The sequence below is a fragment of the Zingiber officinale genome, chromosome 1B, assembly GCF_018446385.1.
Source record: "Zingiber officinale cultivar Zhangliang chromosome 1B, Zo_v1.1, whole genome shotgun sequence".
In the NCBI taxonomy this organism is placed as follows: domain Eukaryota; kingdom Viridiplantae; phylum Streptophyta; class Magnoliopsida; order Zingiberales; family Zingiberaceae; genus Zingiber; species Zingiber officinale.
The window spans coordinates 94,676,504-94,704,214 of NC_055986.1; the positions used below are offsets into that span (position 1 = coordinate 94,676,504).

At 37.1% G+C, this 27,711-nt stretch overlaps 2 protein-coding genes across 2 annotated transcripts; one reads left to right on the forward strand and one right to left on the reverse strand.

The window, feature by feature from the left end:
- The first annotated feature begins 186 nt into the window (after window positions 1-186).
- LOC122040115 (endoglucanase 10-like) lies at window positions 187-23,388 on the forward strand. Its single transcript, XM_042599475.1, has 4 exons — window positions 187-351; window positions 22,514-22,711; window positions 22,788-23,246; window positions 23,383-23,388. The coding sequence occupies exons 1-4, from the start codon at window positions 187-189 to the stop codon at window positions 23,386-23,388; spliced, it is 828 nt and encodes a 275-aa protein (XP_042455409.1).
- A 37-nt stretch (window positions 23,389-23,425) lies between these two features.
- LOC122040128 (probable serine/threonine-protein kinase At1g01540) lies at window positions 23,426-24,353 on the reverse strand. The gene is made up of 2 exons (XM_042599481.1): window positions 23,838-24,353; window positions 23,426-23,658 (listed from the first exon to the last, which is right to left on the reverse strand). Exons 1-2 carry the CDS (start codon window positions 24,274-24,276, stop codon window positions 23,426-23,428), a joined length of 672 nt encoding a protein of 223 aa, XP_042455415.1. The 5' UTR covers window positions 24,277-24,353.
- Between the last annotated feature and the right edge of the window lie 3,358 nt (window positions 24,354-27,711).

Below are 27,711 nucleotides of genomic sequence, written 5' to 3' on the forward strand. Positions count from 1 at the left end.
CACAGAATCACAGCAAAAACAGCAAGGTATTAGGGTTAAATCACACTTGATCTTGAGAAAAGATGAAGGAGAAGGATTACCTGCGTTCCATAGCCACGAAACCAAGGCAGAACCGAGGAAGAAAGAGGTGTGGTGAGGACACGAGCCGACTGGTGTGGAGAGGCCGCAGGAGAAACAAACTGAGCAATGAGGGAAGATGAGGACAGATCGAGAAAGAGAAGGAGGTTTAGACGGCCGGAGAGGACAAGAAACGGCGACGAGCCGCGCTGGAATCCAGGCGGCAGCAGGCGGCAGATGAAACTAGGGTTTCCATCGGGCCACCTGCACGCGGAAGGATATATAAAAACGCGAGTACCAGTCGACTGATGCTTTCATCAGGTCACTGTTACCAGTCGACTGGTACCTGAACCAGTCGACTGATACCAATTCTGGCCTTATTCTGCCCGAATTTCAGAAACCTACAGGTAATTATACCAACCTCCAAAAATTCTCAAATTTGGTGAAGAAGTATATTTTAACCTTGTCTATTCGGGAAAAATATGTAGAAAAATATGTCTATCATAGATCCTAAGATTGACACATGCTTTAACACTAGTTGGATTATGTAGTATATCGGTGAGTGAAAGTCCCAATTTGAACTTCCCTATAGGTGTTGTACCTATATTAGAACAAGGCTTCTTTCTTACACTTCTTGATATGGTATTTTCCATATCATCTTAAATTTCATACAATAGGTTGTGATATTTGTATTTGAAAGAAATATCCAATCATGTTCAAAGAGCTATGTACACATTAATTGTGCACAAGCCTTCCCAATGATTGGTCCACTTAAGGATTAATGTGACTAGATGTCATATTGGCCCAAAGTCATGTATCATGACAAACATGTGGAACCAAGGACATCATCCTAAACATCTCACATGGTATCTAATTGAAGAAATACACAAGCAAGGCTCCTTAGGGCTATGTGAGAAGAAAAAGAACATAATGTGATGTAACAACATGCGATGCTATACTCACTATTCTACAAGACACATACCAAGTTCCCTCCTAATAGAGGTGAACTCTACTTCGGGCAAAGGCTTGGTAAAAATATCGGCAAGATTAGATTGAGATTCAACATAAAGTAGTTCAATGTCTCCCCTTGCCACATGATCTCTAATAAAATGATGTTTCACCTCAATGTGCTTTGTCCTAGAGTGATGCACCGGATTTTTGGTTAAGTTGATGGTGCTAATATTATCACACAACACCTTAACTTTAGAATAGTGACACTCATAATCTTCTAAAGTATGCATCATCCAAAGCAATTGAGCTACACAACTACCCATGGCCACATACTCGGCTTCGGTTGTGGATAAGGCCACACAAGGTTGTTTTCTACTACTCCAACTTACAAGGGAAGGTCCAAGAAATTGACAACCACCGCTAGTACTTTTTCTATCTAATTTGCAACCCGCATAATCGGAATCGGTATACCCAATCAACTCAAAATTCCTAGTCCGAGGATACCAAAGACCTACATTAAGAGTACTCTTGATGTATCTCAAAATTCTCTTTACCGCTACTAAGTGTGATTCTTTGGCACATGATTGGTATCTTGCACACATTCCTACGGCAAATATTATATCCGGTCTACTAGCGGTTAGGTATAGCAAACTACCAATCATGCTCCTATATAGTTTTGGATCAACTAATTTCCCTTCTTGATCACTATCTATCTTGGTATTAGTCCCCATAGGAGTAGATGCTCCTTTAGCATTTTCCAACCCAAATTTCTTAATAAGTTCTTTAGCAAATTTGGTTTGGTAAACATGGGTTCCTTCGCTAGTTTGCTTGACTTGTAATCCCAAAAAGAAACTCAATTCTCCAACAAGACTCATTTCAAACTCACTTTCCATGTGTTTGATAAAATCATGAAGAAGTTCATTATTTGTTGAGCCAAAATGATGTCATCAACATAGACTTGTGCAACAAAAATTTCCCCATCCTTAGACTTTAGAAATAATGTTGGGTCAATTGTTCCTCTTCTAAAGTCCTTGGAGATTAGGAAGGATGAAAGTCTCTCATACCAAGCCCGAGGTGCTTGTTTTAACCCATATAATGCTTTCTTAAGCTTATAAACATGGTTTGGGCAATCTATATTTTCGAATCCGGGTGGTTGCTCTACATAAACCTCTTCCTTAATGAAACCATTTAAGAAAGCCGATTTTACATCCATTTGGTGGAGTTTAAAACCCATGTAAGCGGCATATCCTAATAATATTCGGATGGACTCTAACCTAGCTACCGGAGCATAGGTTTCATCATAATCAAGTCCTTCCACTTGATTGAAACCTCTAGCTACCAACCTAGCCTTATTTCTAGTGACTCTCCCTTGATTATCCAACTTATTTCTAAAAACCCATTTTGTTGTGACGATTGTACTCCCATTAGGTCTTGGAACCAACTCCCATACATCACTCCTTTCAAATTGGTTCAACTCTTCTTGCATTGCTAAAATCCAATCCGTATCAAGTAAAGCATCATTAATTGTTTTTGGTTCAAGTTGTGATATTAGAGCAATTTGACTAGTATGATCCCTAAAGTAGGATCTAGTCCTTACCCCTTGTGCCACATCTCCAACTACTTGATTAATAGGATGATCTTGATGGTGCCTTAAGGTCCTTGGGGTAATGGAATCATCATTTTTGGAAGTATCATTGTTTACATTGATTCTTTCATCATCCGAGCCATTTCTTTCTCCCCCTAGATCAATACCCCCTAATTGTAGATTTTGCATTTCTTGAGTGATGTTTTGATTATTTTCAATTATATCTTTGTCAATAGAGGATTTTCTAGGGTAAGTCCTAGTAGACTCATCAAACTCAACATTAGATGATTCCTCAACCATTTGAGTCCTTTTGTTGTATAATTGTTGGTTTCTACTCGGAAAATCTATAGGTTCCACTGTACAAAAATTTTGTACAAAGGTCTGAACCTTTTCCTAGCTACCATGTGTTCTTTTAAATTAAATTTTGGATCGCCTGCGGAACTTAACACGTTTGATCCAAAACTTAATCTATTTGTTCTTTTAGGTTTTGACTTGGATCTCCTGCGGAACTTAACACGTTCGACCCAAGTCTCCTTAAGTTATTAATTCCATTAAATATTAATTTCCATAAAAGGTTCCCAGTACTGACGTGGCGAGGCACATGGCCTTCTTGGATATGGGAGCAACCACCACCGACTAGACAAAACCTTTAATAGAAAGCTAATATTTAATTTCCTAAAATAACTTTAGGTTAACCAAAGAGAACAATCAAATCACAAGGAAAAGAAAGAAACAAAAGAACACAACTTCGAAAAAACATATTCGAAATTCTAGAACGTAAGCCTCTTGTATTTGGTATTATTTCCATAAATAACTAGCATGATGCGGAAATAAAATTTACTAGTTATACCTTGTAGAAAAACCTCTTGATCTTCTACCGTATTCCTCTTCTAACCTCGGACGTTGTGTGGGCAACGATCTTCCGAGACGAGAAACCACCACGCACCTTCTTCTTCTCCAAGCAAGGTTCGGCCACAAGAAGAACCACCTCCAAGGAAGAAGAACTTGATCACCACCAATGCTCCAAAGGATCTTCAAGATGAGGCTTCCTCCTCTTCTTCTTCTCCTTCCTAGGTCCGGCCACCAACAAGAGCTCCAAGAGATGTATGGTTCGGCCACCAAAAGAGAAGAAAGGAGAAAGGCTAGGGCCGGCCACAAGAAGAAGAAAAGAGGAAGAGAAAAATAAAATATTGTCTCTCTTCAAGGCACCTTAACCCCCTCTTTTATAATCCTTGGCCTTGACAATTAAGGAAACTTATTAAAAATAATATCAATAGCTTTCCTTAATATGAATTAATGAGGAATTAATAAAATAAAAACTCCCCATTAAATTCATATGGCCGGCCACAATTTAAAGAGAAGAAAAAATTTCCAATCAACAAAAATTTCCTTATTTGTTCTTGTAAATTTAATTTCTCTTCAAAATCCCTTCATGGTTGATAAAAAGGAAATTTCTATAATTTTAATTTTATCAACATGTGGATAATATTTAAAGAGAAAATAAAACATCTCTCCAATCTACAAATAAGGAAAGAGATCTAATCTTTTTCTTTAATCTTTTGTAGATCTATTACAAGAGAGATATTTTAATTTTAATTCTCTTTAAATTATATCTTCCACATAAAAATTAAAATTAAATTTCTTTTTTAATTTAGTTTGGCCGGCCCTACTAGCTTGGGTTCAAGCTAGGGCCGGCCACCCAATTTTATACCTAGGCCGGCCCTAGCTTGTTCCCAAGCTAGCTTGGCCGACCCCTATTGGGTAGGTTTAGAAGGTGGGTATAGGTGGGTATAGAACTCTATAAATAAGAGGCTACGATAGGGACCGAGAGGAGGAATTGGTTTTGGTCTTCCGATAAAATTAAGCATCCCGTGTTCGCCCCGAACACAACTTAATTTTATCAATGATAATTCATTCCACTAGAGAACTATCATTGAACTACCGCACCAATCCCAAATTACATTTTTGGGCTCCTTCTTATTATGAGTGTGTTAGTCTCCCTGTGTTTAAGATATCAAATGTCCACTAATTAAGTGAGTTACTGACAACTCATTTAATTAATATCTAAGTCCAAGAGTAGTACCACTCAACCTTATTATCATGTCGGACTAAGTCCACCTGCAGGGTTTAACATGACAATCTTTATGAGCTCCTCTTGAGGACATTATCAACCTAGTATCTCTAGGACACAGTTTCCTTCTATAATCAACAACACACACTATAAGTGATACCATTTCCCAACTTATCGGGTTTATTGATTCAACGAACTAAATCTCACCCATTGATAAATTAAAGAAATAAATATCAAATATATGTGCTTGTTATTACATTAGGATTAAGAGCACACACTTCCATAATAACCGAGGTCTTTGTTTCTTTATAAAGTCAGTATAAAAGAAACGACCTCAAATGGTCCTACTCAATACACTCTGAGTGTACTAGTGTAATTATATAGTCAAGATAAACTAATACCTAATTACACTACGACCTTCCAATGGTTTGTTCCTTTCCATCATGGTCGTGAGCTACTGTTTATAATTTATAAGGTACTGATAACATGATCTTCTGTGTGTGACACCACACACCATGTCATCTACAATATAAATTAATTTGAACAACTACATTTATCATAAATGTAGACATTTGACCAATGTGATTCTTATTTCTAGATAAATGTTTATACCAAAAGCTAGGCTTTTAGTATACACTCCAACAATCTCCCACTTATACTAAAAGACTAAGCTGCTATATCTGCTGCCATACATCTGATTCCTAACCCTTCAACATGCCCATCAAAAGCTCTTGCCTTAAGGACCTCAGTGGAAGGATCAATAGGTCATCACCTGATGCAATCTAGGCGGCAACAACTTCTCCTCGTTTATACGATTTCTCGTATTGGGTGGTACTTGCGCTCTATTGTGTTTACTTGCCTTATAGACTTATGGTTTCTTCGAGTTTGCTACTGCACCAACATTATTACAATAAATTGTAATAATCTTTGGACAAACCAGAAATCATATCTAAGTCTATCTTGAGGTTATTGAGTCATACAGCTTTTAATGGCTACCTCAGAGGCTTGCCATATACTAAGCTTCTATGGTGGAGTCCAAAAAAAACACCTATGTTTATCACTCTTCCATAGTTATGATTTTACCTCCTAAAATAAACACAAAAACCCTGAGGTTGACTTATTATTGTCCCTATCCGATTGGAGGTCAAAATCCATACAACCCATAGGAACCAAATTAACTGCCTTGTAAGCTAGCATATAATCTTTAGTGCCTCTAAGGTACTTTAATATATACTTTACTGCAGTCCAATGTCCTTGTCTAGGGTTACTTTGATATCTGCTAACTATGCCCTTGGCAAAATAGATTTCTGATCTCGTGCATAGCATACATTAGGCTTCCAACAGCTGTAGCATAAAGAACTGCCTTTATTTCCTTTATCTCCTTTGATGTCTACAGAGACATATCTTTAGATAAAGTTACTCCATCCTGAAAAGGTAAGAAACCTTTCTTGGAGTTTTGTATGCTTAAAACGAGCAAGGATTTTTCCGATGTATGAAGCTTGGGATAAGTAAAATATTCTTTTCTTGCGATCCCTTATTACTTTGATCTCAAGAATATATACATTCTCCCAAGTCCTTTATATCGAATTGTTTGGACAACCATACCCTTACTTCTGACAACATTTTGATATTGTTTCCAACTACCAAAAATGTTATCTAAGTATAGTACAAGAAATATCACCACGTTTCCATCACATCTTTTGTATACACAAGACTTATCCGGTTACTAAATCCATAGATCTGGATTACTTTGATAAACCGGATGTTCCAAGACCTTGAAGCTTTGCCTCAGTCCATAGACTGATTGAGCTTGCACACAAGATGCTCTTAGCCCTTTGCAATGAACCCTTCTGGTTGCTTTATATAGATGTTTTCTTCAAGACTTCCATTAAGGAATGCTGTCTTGACATCCACTTGCCAAATAGATAAAAGAATCCGAATAGACTTAAGCATGGCTACCAGTGAAAAAGTTTCCTTTTTCATCTAGCCTTGCTTTGAAGGTTTCTACCTTCCTGTCTATCCCTCTTTTCCTATTATAGACCTTTTACACCCAAAGGCTTTTACACCACTTGGTGGTTCTACAAGCTTCCAGATTTAATTAGAATACATATATTCTAATTCTATTATTCATTACTCTTTGCCAAGATGCTGCATATTTATCTTGGAGTGCTTCATCATATGTCCGGAGATCAGGTTTATGTCCTTCAGGGATCGAGTCCAAAAACTCTCCCAAAACATGACCTATTTAGGTTGCCTAACAACCCTCCCACTACGACAAGGCACTTTCTGCAATTGTGTATCATTTGTGATACGTGTTGCAGTTTTCTTGTGGTATCTCATCTTGTACAGTTGGTACTAGGTTAGACATGTCCTTTATTATTTTCTTAAGAACAAATTTACTTATGAGCACGTGGTTCATTATATAGTCCTTTTCTAAAAATCAGTCATTGTTGCTAACAATGACTTTCTGATTTTTAAGACTATAAACCTACTTTTGTTTATCTAGGATAACTTACAAACAAGTGAACTCCTATCCAACTTATCATTGTCTCTCATATGTGCTGGATTACCCGAATCCGAATATGCTTCAAAATAGGTTTTCACCTATTCAGCAATTCTATATGAGTAGAGAGTTCTATCTTGGAAGGTACTATGTTCACTTTCGTTTTCAGAGTTTATCCTTAAAACAAATTTGGTAATTTTCTGAATAACTCATCATCTATCTAATTATTCCATAAGAGTCCTTTACCTTCTTTCTACTACACCATTCTGTTGGAGTGTACCAGATGCAGTTAGTTGGGATTGAATCCCTACTTCTGATAAATGACTCCTAAATTCTCCCAAGAGGTACTTGCCACTACGATCTTACCGTAGTGTCTTGATATTTTTACTTTGTCATTTCTCTACATCAGCCTCGTACTCTTTGAACTAATCAAAGCACTTAGACTTGCGGCACATCAAGTAAATATATCCGTATCTCAAATAGTTATCTATAAAATAGATAAAATATTTGAAACAACCTCTTGCCTGGATGCTCATAGGATCACACAAATCAGAATGAACCAATTCCTATATATCTTTGGTTCCATACTCCTTAGACTTAAAAGCTCCTTGGTTATTTTCCTTCCAAGTAAGACTCGCAGGTTGGAAAGATTTCCACTACTAATGAACCCAAAAGTTCATCAGCTACCAATGAATCCTACTCAAGTATAACCTAGCTTTTAGATGTCAAAGATATAATTGGTTCATTTCCGAAGGTTACTTTCTCTTAAAATTAGAAGATGTGTTACTAATTTCCATTTGTTGCATCGTGGGAGTTATTGGATTATAAATTGTCAACCATCATACCAGAATAGATAACTTCCCTATTTTTCTTGATAACAACTTTGTTATCAAAATAGACACAATATCTATAATAGTTTAGAAACTGAAGTCAGGTTCTTTCTAAACTTGGTACGTAAAGACAATTACTTAAAATCCATATTTTATTCTTATCAAAGGATAAACATCTCCCACTGCAATAGCTACCACTTTTACAGTAGTGCCCATGTGGACGGTGATTTACCTTTCATTTAGTTGTCGGGTTTCCTGGAACCCTGCAATGAATTGCAGACATGATTAATGACATCTTGTATCTACACTCCAGGTTCTGGTAGATAATACCACTAGACATGTTTCAACTAATGAATTAAATACACCTAAATTGTTCTTAGCTCTAAGAAGACAGTCTACCTTAATGTCCAAGTCCTATTTCCAATCATTACAATTGGGACTACTAAGTCTTTTTCTATAGTATGACTACTAGGGATTGACAAACATCCTAAGAATCACAAAAATATTTGGTCAAGATCAACTTCTTAAAATCTCCATAAATTTTGCGTATACAAAATTGAAGAGGAGATTTCATTAATTTTATTATCTCGTCAACTTTACTTTATGACGAATAAAATTAATAGTTGGTCTATCTTTAATCAAATATTTGGTCAAGACTCTAAATTTAAAATAATATTGATTCCTCTAACAATACTATTTAAATTTACCAACACCTCAAAACACCGTGAATTTTGCATGCCACGTTAGTGTGGACGTATACAAAATCAACATTTGTAAGAGGAAGGTTTTACCCATTAATTATCTTGTCAACGTAACTTTATGACAAATAAAATTATCTCAAACACCGTTAATTTTGTATGCCACGTTAGTGTGGACGTATACAAAATCAATCATTTGTAAGAGGGGTTTTAACCCTTTAATTTTATTATCTTGTCAACCTAGTTTTATGACAAATTAATAGTTGGTTTCATTTGGTCACACAAATAATAGCAGTGACTCCGATGGGGAGGATACTATTAGATGTGTCTAAGTGTATACCATTACTTGACACTAAGTCCATTAATAAGATTATGCCCCTTCCGTTGGGGAAGATCACACGCTCTTAATTAACTTCCTATAGTCATCCAAAAATGGAAGTCTGTTCTAGTGATCCACAAACAAGCTCATCCGTTATGGAGGAAGGCACTCAGAGCCAACGCGCAAGCTTGTTTGCATCACTTACAAACCAGTAATGGAGACCATGGGATTTACTTAAAAATCCCTCTCCCACTTAGTTATTTATGAATGAGGAATTTTAACTATGCTAGCCTACTAAATATGTAAACTAACATGCACACACAGCACAATATAAAAGCAATAAATAGAAAATCTAATTTTCAACTATTATGGCTTTTATCTCTAGTTGTCCTCCGTGTGTTGTCATCCCAAGCTGCTGCCATATTTGGCCACCGAGTTTAGCTGTCGCATCCATCTTGCTCCTAGTTCCATTGCGCCTCTGGTCCTTAGAAGGTTCCACGCTTTGCAAGATTCGATCCGCGACATAAATAGAATTTTACATTTTTGATCCTATATTCCATAAAAGGAATGTACATGTATCTAGATCAAAAATAAAATCCTAATAAAACTAAATACAGCTCCTGCTGTATTTTAATACAATCATGCACACACATATAAATGCCCTTGACATGTCCAAGGGTCCAATCACACACATAATAACTAAAAGTCATAATAGTTGGATCCTGCATCCATAGAGTTAGCACATCCTACTATTAACCTGCCTAAATTATGTATGACATGTGCATAATTAAACTAATACCAAATACACAGAGGCAAAACCCTAGCTCTGATACCAATTGTTGGTTGCTACTCGGAAAATCTATAGGTTCCACTGTACAAAAATTTTGTACAAAGGTCTGAACCTTTTCCTAGCTACCATGTGTTCTTTTAAATTAAATTTTGGATCGCCTGCGGAACTTAACACGTTTGATCCAAAACTTAATCTATTTGTTCTTTTAGGTTTTGACTTGGATCTCCTGCGGAACTTAACACGTTCGACCCAAGTCTCCTTAAGTTATTAATTCCATTAAATATTAATTTCCATAAAAGGTTCCCAGTACTGACGTGGCGAGGCACATGGCCTTCTTGGATATGGGAGCAACCACCACCGACTAGACAAAACCTTTAATAGAAAGCTAATATTTAATTTCCTAAAATAACTTTAGGTTAACCAAAGAGAACAATCAAATCACAAGGAAAAGAAAGAAACAAAAGAACACAACTTCAAAAAACTATATTCGAAATTCTAGAACGTAAGCCTCTTGTATTTGGTATTATTTCCATAAATAACTAGCATGATGCGGAAATAAAATTTACTAGTTATACCTTGTAGAAAAACCTCTTGATCTTCTACCGTATTCCTCTTCTAACCTCGGACGTTGTGTGGGCAACGATCTTCCGAGACGAGAAACCACCACGCACCTTCTTCTTCTCCAAGCAAGGTTCGGCCACAAGAAGAACCACCTCCAAGGAAGAAGAACTTGATCACCACCAATGCTCCAAAGGATCTTCAAGATGAGGCTTCCTCCTCTTCTTCTTCTCCTTCCTAGGTCCGGCCACCAACAAGAGCTCCAAGAGATGTATGGTTCGGCCACCAAAAGAGAAGAAAGGAGAAAGGCTAGGGCCGGCCACAAGAAGAAGAAAAGAGGGAGAGAAAAATATTATGTTGTCTCTCTTCAAGGCACCTTAACCCCCTCTTTTATAATCCTTGGCCTTGAAAATTAAGGAAACTTATTAAAAATAATATCAATAGCTTTCCTTAATATGAATTAATGAGGAATTAATAAAATAAAAACTCCCCATTAAATTCATATGGCCGACCACAATTTAAAGAGAAGAAAAATTTCCAATCAACAAAAATTTCCTTATTTGTTCTTGTAAATTTAATTTCTCTTCAAAATCCCTTCATGGTTGATAAAAAGGAAATTTCTATAATTTTAATTTTATCAACATGTGGATAATATTTAAAGAGAAAATAAAACATCTCTCCAATCTACAAATAAGGAAAGAGATCTAATCTTTTTCTTTAATCTTTTGTAGATCTATTACAAGAGAGATATTTTAATTTTAATTCTCTTTAAATTATATCTTCCACATAAAAATTAAAATTAAATTTCTTTTTTAATTTAGTTTGGCCGGCCCTACTAGCTTGGGTTCAAGCTAGGGCCGGCCACCCAATTTTATACCTAGGCCGGCCCTAGCTTGTTCCCAAGCTAGCTTGGCCGACCCCTATTGGGTAGGTTTAGAAGGTGGGTATAGGTGGGTATAGAACTCTATAAATAAGAGGCTACGATAGGGACCGAGAGGAGGAATTGGTTTTGGTCTTCCGATAAAATTAAGCATCCCGTGTTCGCCCCGAACACACAACTTAATTTTATCAATGATAATTCATTCCACTAGAGAACTATCATTGAACTACCGCACCAATCCCAAATTACATTTTTGGGCTCCTTCTTATTATGAGTGTGTTAGTCTCCCTGTGTTTAAGATATCGAATGTCCACTAATTAAGTGAGTTACTGACAACTCATTTAATTAATATCTAAGTCCAAGAGTAGTACCACTCAACCTTATTATCATGTCGGACTAAGTCCACCTGCAGGGTTTAACATGACAATCTTTATGAGCTCCTCTTGAGGACATTATCAACCTAGTATCTCTAGGACATAGTTTCCTTCTATAATCAACAACACACACTATAAGTGATACCATTTCCCAACTTATCGGGTTTATTGATTCAACGAATTAAATCTCACCCATTGATAAATTAAAGAAATAAATATCAAATATATGTGCTTGTTATTACATTAGGATTAAGAGCACACACTTCCATAATAACCGAGGTCTTTGTTTCTTTATAAAGTCAGTATAAAAGAAACGACCTCAAATGGTCCTACTCAATACACTCTGAGTGTACTAGTGTAATTATATAGTCAAGATAAACTAATACCTAATTACACTACGACCTTCCAATGGTTTGTTCCTTTCCATCATGGTCGTGAGCTACTGTTTATAATTTATAAGGTACTGATAACATGATCTTCTGTGTGTGACACCACACACCATGTCATCTACAATATAAATTAATTTGAACAACTACATTTATCATAAATGTAGACATTTGACCAATGTGATTCTTATTTCTAGATAAATGTTTATACCAAAAGCTAGGCTTTTAGTATACACTCCAACACTCTACTAGTGGATGAGTATCCAACTAAAATTCCCTCATTAGACTTGGGCTCAAATTTTCCTAAGTCATCTTTGGTATTGAGAATATAAACCTTACAACCAAAGACCTTAAAATAGTGAATTGTAGGAATTGTGCCATTCCATAATTCAAATGGTGTTTTCCCTAAAAACTTATGAATCAAAACACGATTTTGGATATAACATGCGGTATTAACCGCTTCGGCCCACAAATAGCTAGGTAGGGAGTATGCATTGAGCATGGTCCTAGCCGCTTCTTGTAAGACCCTATTTTTCCTCTCCACTACACCATTTTGTTGAGGTGTTCTTGGGCAAGAAAATTCATGTTTATAACCGTTATCCAAACAAAATTTAGAAAAGTTCAAGTTCTCGAACTCTCCACCATGATCACTCCTAATTCTATCAATTTTGATGTTCTTTTCATTTTCTACCCTCTTGGTAAACCCTATAATAGTGTCTAAAGTTTCCCCTTTGTGTTTTAAGAAATGAACCCAAGTATATCTAGAGTAGTCGTCTACTATTACCAAACAATATTTGTTACCCGTTAAAGAGGGTGTTCTATGACAATCGAAAAGATCCAAATGCAATAATTCTAATGGTAATGAAGTGCTAGTTAAGGTTTTACCTTTATGTGATGACCTTGATTGCTTACCCTCTTGGCATGCATCACATAGTTTATCCTTGATGTACTTGATTTTTGGTAGCCCCTTAACTAGCTCCATCTTGGCTACCTTGGCTATGTTCTTCATGTTTATGTGTCCAAGTCTTCTATGCCATAGTCATCCTTCTTCTTCTTTAGACATCAAACACTTAATAGAGGGGTTAGAAGCATATGAAAGATCAACATAATAGAGATTTGCCTTTCTAAATCCTTCTAGCATCACATTCTCAAGATTCTTGTGTTTAACTATACACTTATTTGGGTGAAACTCTACATTATATCCGGCATCACATAGTTGGCTAACACTAAGCAAATTAAATCCCATATTTTTAACCAACAAGACTTTATGAATGATAATTTTGGGTGATACCTCAATTGTACCTTTACCTATAATCTTGAGCTTCCCACTATTCCCAAATGATACCGTTCCTTTCTTTATATAGTTTATTGTGGAGAACTTGCTCACATCACCGGTCATATGTCTTGAGCAACCGCTATCCACAATCCACATACTTGCATCCTTTTTCTCTTCTACCTAGACAACATAAAACACACAATTCTTTGGTACCCATGCACTTGATTCGGAAATATCATTCAAATATTTCTTAGGCACCCAAGCTTGTCTTGCCTTTCCTTTAGCATTCTTCTTAACATTGTTTCTATCACTTCTAGTGCCATTAATTAGAGACATGTATGCAACTTCCTTTTCTTTAGGTCTATATCCTATACCGGCTTTGTTGTAAACGGCTCTTTGGTCTCTAATGATCATATCTAAGTATTTGGATCCATTTGTAAACTTCACTAGACATGCTCTTAACTCAATCACATCATTCTTCAATTTTTTGTTTTCTTCCTTGAGCATGCTTGACTCACTAGATGAACATGCATCAATTTTAATAAGCTTAAGCTTTCCCTTCAAGGTTTTTACCTTAGATTGTGATTTAACAAAAGCATTTTTGAGATGAGCAATAGTTTTGTAAAGAAATTCTACTTTGGGAGATTCTTTTACCTCATCATCATCACTTGATGATGATTCATCACTTGCTTCCTCTTCATTTGATGACTCCTCTTCACTTGACACCTCCTCTTGACTTGATTCATCTTTGCCCTCTTCAAAAGCCATAAAGGCCATATGTCGAGTAACATGGCATAGCTCATCTTCATCCGATGAGTCAATGCTTGGTGTATCCCATGTAGCTTGGGCCATCATGGCTTCCTTCTTTTTCTCCTTTTTCTTCTTCTCCTTTTCTTCTTTCTTCTTTAATTCCGGACAATTCGGCTTGATGTGTCCTTTCTTGTTACATCCATAACAAGTGACATTAGTATTAAAGTTCGAACTTTGGCTACTCTTACCTTTTGAGGGTTGAAACATCTTCTTCACATCCTTTCTTGTGAATTTTCTTGATCTTCCCATCATCTTTTTGACATAGTGAGCCACTTCACTTGCCGACATTTCATCATCACTATCCGATGATTCTTGCTCGGATTCGGATGATGAGGATTCCACCTTCTTTTCCTTCTTCTTTTTCTTTTCCTTCTTCTCTACAACAAGAGCCATACCTTTCTCTTTTGAAACCGCATTAGCTTGCTCATGAAGTTCAAATTCACAAAATAATTCATCAAGTTTAACTAAAGAAAGGTCTCTAGAAACCTTATACGCATCAACCATTGAGGCCCATAAGGTGGTTCTAGGAAAGGATTGAAGAACATACCTTACTAGGTCCCTATTGTCAATTTTCTCACCTATAACATGAAGACCATTTACTATTTCCTTGAATCTACCGTGCATTTGACTTACGGTTTCATTTGTCTTCATAGTGAAGGTTTGAAGTTGTCCCAACAAAAGATCTCTCTTGGCCCTTCTTGACTCGCTTGATCCTTCATTTAACTCAATGAGTTTCTCCCAAAGCTCCTTGGCGGAATCGAACGGTCCTACTTTGCTTAGTTGCTCCTTTGAAAGTCCACATTGTAGGGTTGTTGTGGCTTTTGCATTAGCTTGGGCCTTCTTTGCCATCTCCTTTGTCCACTCCTTGGTAGGAAGAGGTGCTCCCGATCCATCCTTCGGCTTTTCAAACCCATCTACAACACTAAACCAATTCTCAATATCATTCATTAAATAGTATTCCATTCTACCTTTCCAATATGCAAAGTCATTGCCATCAAAGAAGGGTGGTCTAGCGGTGCTATATCCCTCTTGAAACGCCATTTCGATGCTTCGGTTGACGATGAGTTCTTCCGATGCGTTCCTCGCTCTGATACCAATTGTTAGGATCTTTGTGTTCGGCTAGAGGGGGGGTGAATAGCCTTTCTTTCGTTTTTCACCTACAACTTGTTAGTGGAAGATAAAGGAAACAAATGAACAAGTATGAAAACAAAAGTTCAATGCTAACTCCCTTTGTTTACTTGGTCTCCACCTCCTTGAGGTGACTAATCCAAGGCGCACACACCCACACAATGAAGTTCCACTATAAACTTCTCCTTCTCGAATGACAATCGAAGGTGGAGAAACCCTTACACAATTTCCTCTTCCTTTTACAAAGTGAAAGTTAGGATCAGAAGGAAGAGTATGAGTGTCTGTAGGCTTGAGGATCACTTGATGAGCACTTTTTCGGTTTTAGAACAGTTGATCCTCTCCAAGCTCTTAAGAATTGCTTTTATAGTTTTCCCGACATCAGTCGACTGGTATACCTATCAGTCGACTGATGGGCTTTAACGGCACTAAGGATTTGACGAGATTTTGAGCCGCCACTTTATAACGGTCATCTACCAGTCGACTGGTACCATCACCAGTCGACTGGTACTTGCCTCCAGTTACCCTGGCGACATTCTGTCCATTCTGTGCCTTGGTACCAGTCGACTGGTGTAAGTACCAGTCGACTGGTACCTTATACTTCTAAAATTTACAGCATTTTGTACCGTCTCAGTTTTACATTATTTTATACACTTGATTTTACTTCCTTAGCTTAGACTTCAAGCCTCCAAGCACCTTCCCTCAGCCTTACGCCCCTAGGATGCTTCTGTCTTCACGACTCCTCATCCTTGCGCTTGCCTTCAAGGGCTACCTTTGGCTCCGTCATGCTAAGTCTCCTTTTTGCCAATAGATCACACCTCCGGATCTTTCCTTGCCAAAACTTCATACTTGGTCTTTTCTTTGTATCTGCTCACTCAATACTTATGTTAGATCACAATTAATGCCTAGCTTAAACTATTTTAACCAAACATCAACAATGAGTAATGTCTTGAGCAAGATTGCTCCAACAACTGTGTCCTAGTAATCTATGTTGAGAATGCCCTCAAGAGGAGCTCATAAGGATTATCATGTTAAACCCTGCAGGTGGACTTAGCCCCGACATGACGATAAGGTTTAGTGGTACTACTCTTGGACTAAGATATTAATTAAGTGAGTTGTTGGTAACTCATTTAATTAGTGGGCATTCGACATCTTAAACACAGGGAGACTAACATACTCATAATAAGAAAGAGCCCAAAATGTAATTTGAGATTGGTATGGTAGTTCAATAATAATTCTTTAGTGGTATAAATTATTATTGATGAAACTAAGTTGAGTGTTCGGGGCAAACACGGGAAGCTTAATTTCATCGGGAGATCAAAATCAATTCCTCCTCTCGGTCCCTATCATAGCCTCTTGTATATAGAGATTTATACCCACCTTAAGGTGGCCGGCCAAGCCTAGCTTGGACTCAAGTTAGGGTCGGCCACCTCACACCTTGGTTTGGCCGACCCTAGAGGAATACGATAGAAGATCAAGAGGTCGTTGCATACAAAGGAAGGTATATCTAGTAATTATTTTTCGCATCATACTAGTTTTTCCTTTGTATGAATTCCAAACATAAGAGGCATTAGATTCTAGTTTTTCGAATTTGTTATTCGAGTTTGTGTTTGTATTCTTCGAATTTGTGATTCAATTGTTCTTTTTGGTTAAACCTAATGTTATTTTAGGAAATTAAATATTTAATTTCGTTAAGAGGCTTTGTCGAGGCAGTGGTGGATGCTCCCATACCCAAGAAGGCCATGTGCCTCACCATGTTTGACCTGGGAGCCGATTTTCGAAATAGATATTTAATTAAATTCGTAACATAGGTTGATTTGGATCAATAGTGTTAAGTTCCGCTTGTAATCCAAGTCTAAACCATTAAGAACAGATAAGTTAAATTTGGAATCAATAATGTTAAGTTCCGTTTGCGATTCCTAATTTAATTTCTATAGAACACAATAGGTTGTTTAAGAAAGTTTCGACACTTGTACAAAATTTTTGTATAGTGGAACCGGTACAATCTTCCTAGGACCAACCAACAATTGGTATTAGAGCTAGGGTTTGCCTTTGTGTGTTTTGGTTTTCAATTAGATTATGCACATTTCATACATAATTTAGGCAGGATAATAGTAGGATATGCTAACTCTTTGGTTGCAGGCTCCAACTATTATGGCTTATAGATGTTGTGTGTGTTTGGACCCTTGGACATGTCAAGGGCATTATTTTTTGTGTACTTGATTGTATGTAACTAATACAGCAGGAGCTGTATTAGCCTTAGGATTTTAGAATTTTATTTTCGATCTAGATTACATGTACATTCCTTCGTGGAATATAGGATAGATATATGTAAAATTCTAATTTTGTCGCGGATCGGATGCTTGTGAGGCATGGTACTTTTTGAGAACCAGAGGTGTAGTGGAATAAGAAGCAAGATAGATGCGACGAATAGAACCGATGGCGATGGCTAAAGATGGCAGCAGCTAGGGTTGGAGCACACGGAGAACATTGACGGAAAAGGCCATAATAGTTGGAAAAATAATTTCCAAATTTATTGCTTTTATTTACTGTGATGTGTGTATGTGCATGTGATATATGCTAGTATAGGTTAAAATTCCTCACCTTAAATAACTAAGTGGGAGAGGGATTTTTAAATAAATTCCACGGTCTCCATTACTGGTTTGTAAGTGATGCAACAAGCTTGCGTGTTGGCTCTGAGTGCCTCCCTCCACAACGAATGGGTTTGTTGCGGATCACTGGATCAAACTTCCTTTATGGATGGTTATAGGAAATTATTTAGGAGCGTGTAATCTTCTCCAACTAAAGGGGCACAATCCTATTTAATTGACTAAGTATCAAGTAATGGTATACACTTAGACGCATTCAATAGTATCCTCCCCAACGGAGTCACTGCTATTGTTTTGCGGGAACAAAGGAATACCAACTATAATTTTATTTGTCATAAAGTTAGGATGACAAGATAATAAAATTAATGGATAAGACCCTCCTCTTACGAATGTTTGAATTTGTATACGTCCATACTAACGTGGCATGCATAATTTCCGGTGTTTGAGGTGTTGGTGAATTTAAATAATATTGTTTGAGAAATCAATGTTATTTTAAATTCAAAGTTTTGACTAAATATTTGATCAAAGACAAACCAACTATTAATTTTATTTGTCATAAAGTAAGGTTGACGAGATAATAAAATTAATGGATAAAATCTCCTCTTTGATTTTGTATACGTCCACACTATCGTGGCATACAAAATTCACGGGGATTTTAAGGAGTTAGTCTTGACCAAATATTTTGATTCTTAGGATTTAAAATATTTGTCAATCTCCTAATTGTTATACTATAGAAAAGACTTAGCAGTCCCAATTATAATGATTGGAAATAGGACTTGGACATTAAGGTAAACTATCCTCTTAGAACTAAGAACAATATAGGTGTATTTTATTCATTAGTTGATACATGTTTAGTGGTGTTATCTACCGGTACCTAGTGTGTAGATACGGAAACCACTAATCATGTCTGCAATTCATTGTAGGGGCTCCAGGAAACCCGACAACTATATGAAGGGAAAATCACTGTCTACATGGGCACTACTGCAAAAGTAGCAGCTGTTGCAGTGGGAGATGTTTATCCTATAATAGGAATAAAAATGGATTTTAAGAAATTATCTTTACGTACCAAGTTTAGAAAGAATTTGATTTTGGTTTCTAAAACTATTAAAGAATAGATATTCTATCTATTTTTTATAACAAACTTGTTATCAAGAAAATAGGAAAGTTATATGTTCTGGTATGTTGGTTGACAATTTATAATCCAATAACTCCCACAATGCAATAAATAGAAATTAATAACACATCTTCTAACTTTAATAAGAGAAAGCAACCTTCGGAAATGAACCAATCATATCTTTGGCATCTAAGGCTAGGTTATATTAACTTAAGTAGGATTCAATGGATAATAACCAATGAACTCTTGGGTTCATTGGTAGTAGAAAACTTTCCAACCTGCGAGTCTTACTTGGAAGGAAAAATAACCAAGAAGCTTTTTACTATGGGGTAAAGAGCCAAAGATATGTTAGAACTAGTTCATTCTGATTTGTGTGGACCTATTACTATCCAGGCAAGAGGTTGTTTCGAATATGTCGTCTCTTTTACAGACGACTATTCGAGATACGGATACATTTACTTGATGCGCCGCAAGTCTAAGTGCTTTGATTTGTTCAAAGAGTACGAGGCTGATGCGGAGAAACGTCAAAGTAAAAGTATCAAGACACTACGGTGAGATCGTAGTGACGAGTACCTCTTAGGAGAGTTTAGGAGTCGCTTATCAAAAGTCGGGATTCAATCCCATCTTACTGCACCTGGTACACCCCAACAGAATGATGTAGAAGAAAGAAGGTATAGGACTCTTATGGAAATGATTAGATCGATGATGAGTTATTTAGAAAATTACCAAATTTGTTTTAAGGATATACTCTGGAAACAGAAGTGAACGTAGTGCCTTCTAAGTCAGAACTCTCTACTCCCATAGAATTGAATAATAGTCGTAAGACTAATCTGAAGCATATTCGAATTTGGGGTAGACCAGCACATGTGCTGAAGGGAAACACTGAGAAGTTGGACAGGAGTTCACTTGTTTGAGCATTATCCTAAGAGAAACGAAAGGAGGTTTATAGTCTTTAAAATTAAAAGGTCATTGTTAGTACCAATGCCCAATTTTTAGAAGAGGATTATGTAATGAACCAAAGCCCATAAGTAAAATTGTTCTTAAAGAAATAATAAAGGGCACGTCTAATCTAGTACCAACTGTACAAGATGTAATACCATAAGAAACTGCAACACGTGTCACAAATGATGCACAATTGCAGACAGTGCCTCATCATAGTGGGAGGGTTGTTAGGCAATCTAAAATATTCATGTTTTGGGAGAGACTTTGGACTTGGTCTCTGGTAAACATGAACCTAATTTCCGAATATATAATGAAGCACTCCAAGATTAAGATGCAGCATCCTTGCAAAGAGTAATGAATACAGAATTAGAATATATGGATTCTAATAAAATCTGGGAGCTTGTAGAATCACCAAATGGTGTAAAAACCATTAGGTCTACAATAGAAAAAGAGGGACAGACGGGAAGATGGAAACTTTCAAAGCAAGATTTGATGGAAAAGGGAAACCTTTTACCAGTAACCATGCTTAAGTCTATCCGGAATCTTTTATCTATTGCTGCTCATATGAGAGTGGATGTCAAGACAACTTTTCTTAATGGAAGTCTTGAAAAAAACATCCATATAAAGCAACCAGAGGGGTTTATTGCAAAGGGCTAAGAACATCTAGTATGTAAGCTCAATCGGTCTATAGACTGAATCAAAAGCTTCAATATCTTGGGACATCTGGTTTAATAAAGTAATCCAGACCTATGGATTTATTCAATGTCCGGATGGATTTTTGTGAAGTGTGATGGAAACGTGGTGGTATTTCTTGTACTATACATAGATGATATTTTTGATAGTTGGAAACAATATCAAAGTGTTGTCGGAAGTAAGGGTATGGTTGTCCAAGCAATCCGATATAAAAGACTTGGGAGAATGCGTATATATTCTCGGGATCAAAGTAATAAGGGATCACAAGAAAAGAATGTTGTGCTTATCCCGAGCTTCATATATCGATACAATCCTAGCTCGTTTTAGCATGCAAGACTCCAAGAAAGGTTTTTCTATCTTTTAGGCATGGAGTATCTTTATCTAAAGAGATATCTCCGAAGACATCAAAACAAATAGAGGACATGAAGGCAGTTCCTTATGCTTCGACAATCGGAAGCCTAATGTATGCTATGTTATGCACGAGACCGGATATCTATTTTTCCCAAGGCATAGTTAGCAGATATCGAAGTAACCTAGGACCGGGACACTAGACTACCGTAAAGAATATATTAAAGTACCTTAGAGGGACTAGAGATTATATGCTAGTTTACTAGGTAGATGATTTGATCCCTATTGGTTACATAGATTTTGACTTCCAATCAGATAGGGACAATAGTAAGTCGACATCGGGGTTTTGTGTTTACTTTAGGAGGTGAAGCCATAACTATGGAGGAGTGTTAAGCATAGGTGATTTTCCAGACTCCACCGTAGAAACTGAGTATATGGTAGCCTCTAAGGCAGCCATAGAAGTTATATGACTCAGAAACTTCATAATGGACTTACACATGATTTCTGGTTTGTCCAAAAATTATTATAATTTTTGTAATAATAATGGTGCAGTAGCAAACTCGAAGAACCCATAAGTCCATGAGGCAAGTAAACATAATAGAGCGCAAGTACCACCCAATACGAGATATTGTAGAATGAGGAAAAAGTTGTTGTCGCCTAGATTGCATCAGGTGATAACCTGGATCTTTTCACTAAGACCCTTAAGCCAAGAGCTTTTGATGGGCATGTTGAAGGGTTGGGAATCAGATGTATGGCAGGATAAAAGACAGCATAGTCTTTTAGTATAAGTGGGAGATTGTTGGAATGTATACTAAAAGCCTAACTTTTGTAAACATTTATTTAGAAATAAAGAATCACATTGGTCAAAAATCTACAAGTTAAGTGTAGTTGTTTGATTAATTTATATTGTAGATAACATGGTGTGTGGTGTCACACACAGAAGATCATGTTATCAGTTCTTTATAAATTATAAACAGTTGCTCATGACTAAGATGGAAAGGAACAAACCGTCGGTAAAGTCGTAGTGTAATTAGGTATTAGTTTATCTTGACTAATAAATTACACTAGTACACTTTAAGTGTATTGAGTAGGTTCATTCACTACAACAAAATCGCTCATAGACATCAGTGGAACAACAACGGTTTTAGGCTAAAACCGATGTCTTTGAGTATTTTACATCGGTTTTTCTAAAAACCGGTGTCTATGAGCGCAGATTTTAGCTCATAGACATCGGTTTTTTAGGCGATGTCTATGAGCGCCCTTTTTTTCGTTAATAGACATCGATTTTAACATCGGTTTTTAAAATCCGATGTTAATGAACCCAAATAAAATATTTTAATTTTCCCCACAAGCCAAAATCTACCTAAGTGTTTTCCCTCCAAACCTAAATCTTTATCCCGCCCCTTCCTCCGCACGACCATCTCTCTCGCGATAACCTAAACCTCCGACCATCCGACCATCTCTCTCAGCCTAAACCTAAACCTCCGACCATCTCTCTCAGCCTAAACCTAAACCTCCAACCATCTCTCTCAGCCTCATCTCCCTCTTCCCCTTCTTGAATCTCTTCCCCTTCTTAATCGTCTGATTGCTAAAGGTTGAGGATGGGGTTTGGGTTAACCTCTCTATAAAGCGCCGAAGCCTTTTCTTTTCCCCCGACTTTCTCCCGAGTGCTGCCAAGTACGAGGCCGCCGGCGAGCTCGAACACGTCAAGGGCATCATCAAGTGGGGCACCGACTACCTCCTCAAGACCTTCAACTCCTCTGCCGACACCATCGACAACATCGTCGTACAGGTAATTAAATCCTTAAAATTATCTCCGTCGCTCTAAATTCAGATCTAGATTTGATGCTCGAGTAAAAAATTAACAGGTCGGCGAAGGAGACACGTCGAAGGGGCCAGATGCTAACGACCACTACTGCTGGATGAGGCCGGAGGACATCGACTACACTCGGCCGGTGTACGAGTGCCACAGCTGCTCCGACCTCGCCAGCAAAATGGCGGCGTCGTTGGCTACTGCTTCGATCGTGTTTAAGGACAGCAAGACCTACTCCGACAAGCTCGTCCATGGTGCCAAGACTCTGTTCCAGTACGGAAGGCTACAGAGGGGCAGATACAGCCCTGGAGGCACTGATCCCGCCATCTTCTACAACTCCACCGGTTACTGGGATGAGTTTCTGTGGGGCGGCTCATGGCTCTACTTTGCAACTGGAAATTCCTCCTACCTCCAGCTCGCCACTGCTCCAGCCCTGGCCAAGCATGTCGGTGCCTTCTGGGGAGGACCGGATTATGGAGTCTTCAGCTGGGACAACAAGCTCACTGGATCTCAGGTTCTTCTCAGCAGACTCAGACTGTTCTTGAGTCCTGGTTATCCCTACGAAGAAATTCTGAGCACATTCCACAACCAGACGGGCAACATTATGTGCTCATACTTGCCATTTTTCAAGTCATTTAATCGAACCAAAGGTTTGATGGCCCTAAATCTAAGTGTCCCGCTAGATCTTGTTGTTCAAAATCTGATCATATATATCTGAAACTGAAACCATGCAGGTGGCTTGATCCAACTAAACCATGGACATGTTTTGAGAGAGGAGAAAATGGCATCGTCTGCTAATAGTTTGTGCAGGGCAGAACTGGAGAGTAGGGGGTTGAAATGGCGGTCAATGAGGACTTTTGTCGATGACATGTTTTGATGGAGCAAGGAGGGCTTGCTAGGTTTGTCGCTGTGGAGATATTCCATACCTATGTAAGAATCAAACAAATTAGGATTCCTCAAGGCAAAGTGCAAATGTAGGTAAATGACAAGATGAAATTCCATCTTAAATGATCAATGTTTGTTGCTGTTGTTGTTACAGTAGTATATTCATTATGATAGCTATCTGAGAAGGAAAATAAATAGTCATATAGGTCAAGTAGAATACCTTTAGCAATGCCTTTGATGATACAAACTCTTACAGACCAATCAAGGACCTTGTGAATCTCATCGCATTTGACATCTAGATATTCCGACAAACTCCCATTTGCAACAAAATCATAAATGAGGAAACACTCTCCTCTTGCTCTTGAATAACAGAAGCCCCTTAATCCAACTAGGTTCTCATGCCTTAGCAATGTCAATGCCTTCAAACCCATGAGAAACTCAGCTTCCTCTGACTTGCAACTAGTCTTGTTGATCCTCTTCACTGCAACCTCCGTTCCATCGTGTAGTATCCCCTTGTATGTTGCCGCAAAGCTGCTTTTCTTGCTAAGTAAATTCACCTCCGAAAAGTACTGAGTAGCACATTCTATCTCCTCCAAGTTAAACCTATAGATCTGAGGAGCCTCTTGAGATGACCCGATACTGCTCCTCTCATCGGTCATTGGATCCCAGCGGTTGGAGTACTCAAGGCTAATGAGTGGAGAAGCAGTTTGATATGAGCACTTAGCAGTTGGATCAGTGCTATTGAGGCCAACAGCTTATTTTCTGCATAAACCTTTAACATAGTGTTGTAGTAGGTTTCTAAATTAAAACTGTCTATAATTTCTAAATTACTTATAAAGCTATATCCTTTTATGTCGACTTATAATTTATTTTATTAAGATTTTTGAACTTACGCATCACCTTCAGATTTAAGTTAGTTACTTTATTTTCATTGTCTTTGAAGGACTACTGTTATTATATATTTTCCTGATTTCTTGTCATGGTTATTCCTTATCCTCTATCCTTTATGTACTTTCTTTTGCTTTAGATGCTAGAACAAAAAGCAAACTAATGTAACCCAGTGTGCTGATGTAGTTGCTTCAAAAATAAAGCATGGTTAAAGATCCCCAGTAGATGATGCAGTGCTCATTCCTTGCATAAACAAATCCAAACACCAAGCAAGGTATATACAAAAAATACAATGAAGGTCATCTGTAGACACGTTGGAAGGTTTCATACCAAAACATTGTAGTCGTCACCAAAACCTCCAAGGGTCCTTAAATGGGGGAACATAATTTTCCGTAGGAGGGAGGAGACGAAAAGATTCTACCGTCTTTTGAAGTACAGGGCCCAACTGCAGAAAAAACCCAACCGTTCAGAATGTTACGGATTTGAAAGAATTTTAGTTCTGAAACTGGAATCATATGATCCTGAAATCAGGGAGATAATAACAAGTTGTTTTTTTCCTTGTTAATAACTTCATTTTAATAATTTTTCCCAAGTCATGCTTTGCTTTACAACCTAACCATCCATAAGCATTGTCAAGCCTTGGCAACATATATATACATGGATTGGTAAGCTTTAGAAATGTTTAATGACAACTGTGCGGATAGTTTATTTTTGTTCCTTAATGAAACTTCTCTTCATGCAGTAATATGATGAGTGTTGTTGCATCATTCTATAAGGCAATTTTAGCAGTTACAACAGGGATATCTGTGCCCTTCAACAACTTGGCTATTATATACAAGCAACAGGTAGAGTACTATATCTGCCTTTTTCATTGCTAGTTTGAGAGTTACTGCATATTGCCTCATTTAATAGAAGAAAGTCATATAATTTGTCTATCATCTTCTTTGTTGTCTTTGCCCCTAGTTGGAAATTGATAGTTCTCTTGTATTACAATAGGGAAATTATGCAGAAGCGATAGCCTGTAAATTTGATTAGATTATAGTTTTATATTGATTGGATTATAGTTTTAAATTTGATGGAATGCTTGCCTTTATGCACAGAGACTATGCTTTTATCCCTATAAAGATTCATTTGTGTGCTCTTAACAGATCTATTCCTACAACGGTGTTATCTAGGATTAGCATTTATTTTGTTAAATGTGATTTATGCACCTATAATTATTCTGGTGAAGTTAGCATTCTATTAAACTAGATTATGACCTTTGCAGAGAACTTATTGGTAACCAAGGACTTTGTGAAGATAGCAAATTTTGGCCTTGCTCGTGAAGTTCATTCGAAGCCACCATTCATAGAATAGGTTTCAACACACTGGTAAGCATGTTTATGACAAGCACTTGTGATCTTATATTTTTTATTTGATACATGTACACATTTGTTTTAGTTATTTGACATAGGGTGGATTAATGTGTTTTTACAGTTTACAAATCTCAAGTACTCCAGAGTTGAAATTGATGAAATGCAGTTCGAGTGGGCTGAATGCATGCTAGATTACATTTGAAGTGCGGTTCTACCTTGATGTGTTAAAAGAATGTTCTACCTTGATTTTGATATCTATTAGCTAGCTTTTGATGTAAAAAGAATGTTTGGGTATTTTATGGATATTGTTGTAAGAAGATTATTTATATAATTTGTGAATATTTGTGTATTTTATGGATATTATTGAATGAAGAATATTTGTACAATTTGTGAATATTTGTGTATTTTTTTTTTGTTATTGTCGGTTTTAAAATCAAATCTGTGCTGTTAAAAAAAATACATATTACATCGGTTTTCCACCGATGTAAAACCGGTGTTATAAAGTAATATTACATCGGTCATTTACCGCTGCCAAAACTGGTGTTATTAACATACAATATTACATCGGTTTTACACCGTGTATGAAACGGTGTCGTTAAGTGATACTACATCGGTTAATAACCGATTCGAAAACCGGTGTCGTTAAGTGATACTACACCGGTTTTAACCCGATGTCTAAAATGGCAGACTTTTAACATCGGCTTCATAGACATCGGTCGAAAATCAAATAGACACCGGTGGAAAACCGATGTCTATGAGCGATTTTGTTGTAGTGATTTAAGGTAAGTTCTTTTTATGCTGACTTAAGAAAAGAACAAGACCTTAGTTATTATGGAAGTGTGTGCTCTTAATCCTAATATAATAATAAGCACATATATTTCGTATTTATTTCTTTGATTTATCAAAGGGTGCGATTTAGCTTGATAAATCAAAAGACCCGATAAGTTGGGAAATGATATTACTTATAGTGTGTGTTGTTGATTATAGAAGGAAACAGTGTCCTAATAATCTAGGTTGAGAATGTCCTCAAGAGGAGCTCATAAGGATTGTCATGTTAAACTCAGCAGGTGGACTTAGTCCGACATGACGATAAGGTTGAGTGGTACTACTCTTGGACTAAGATATTAATTAAGTGAGTTGTCGGTAACTCATTTAATTAGTGGACATTCGACATCTTAAACATAGGGAGACTAACACACTCATAATAAGAAGGAGCCCAAAACATAATTTGGGATTGGTGCGGTAGTTCAATAATAATTCTTTAGTGATATGAATTATTATTGATGAAATTAAGTTGAGTGTTCGGGGCGAACACGGGAAGCTTAATTTTATCGGGAGACCAAAACCAATTCCTCCTCTCGGTCCCTATCGTAGCCTCTTGTATATAGAGATTTATATCCACCCATACCCACCTTCTTACCCACCTTAAGGTGGTCGGCCAAGCCTAGCTTGGAACCCAAGCTAGGGCCGGCCAAACCAAGGTGTGAGGTGGCCGGCCCTAACTTGAGTCCAAGCTTGGTATGGTCGACCATGATTAATTAAAAGGATTTTATTTTTTAAAATTTTCTTATGTGGATTCCATAGTTTTAAAAGAGAGTTTAAAATTTAAATCTTTTCTTTTATAGCTTTTTACAAAGGATTAAGAAAAGATTTGATATCTTTCCTTATTTGTAGATTGATAGGAAGATTTTAATTTTGATAAAACTTTCCTTTTTTGTAACCATGTTCATGATTTAAAAAGAGAGTTTTTAAAATTAAATATTTCCTTTTATAAATTTATACAAAAGATTAAGAAAATATTTGATATCTTTTCTTATTTGTAGATTGAAAGGAGATTTTAATTTTAGAGAA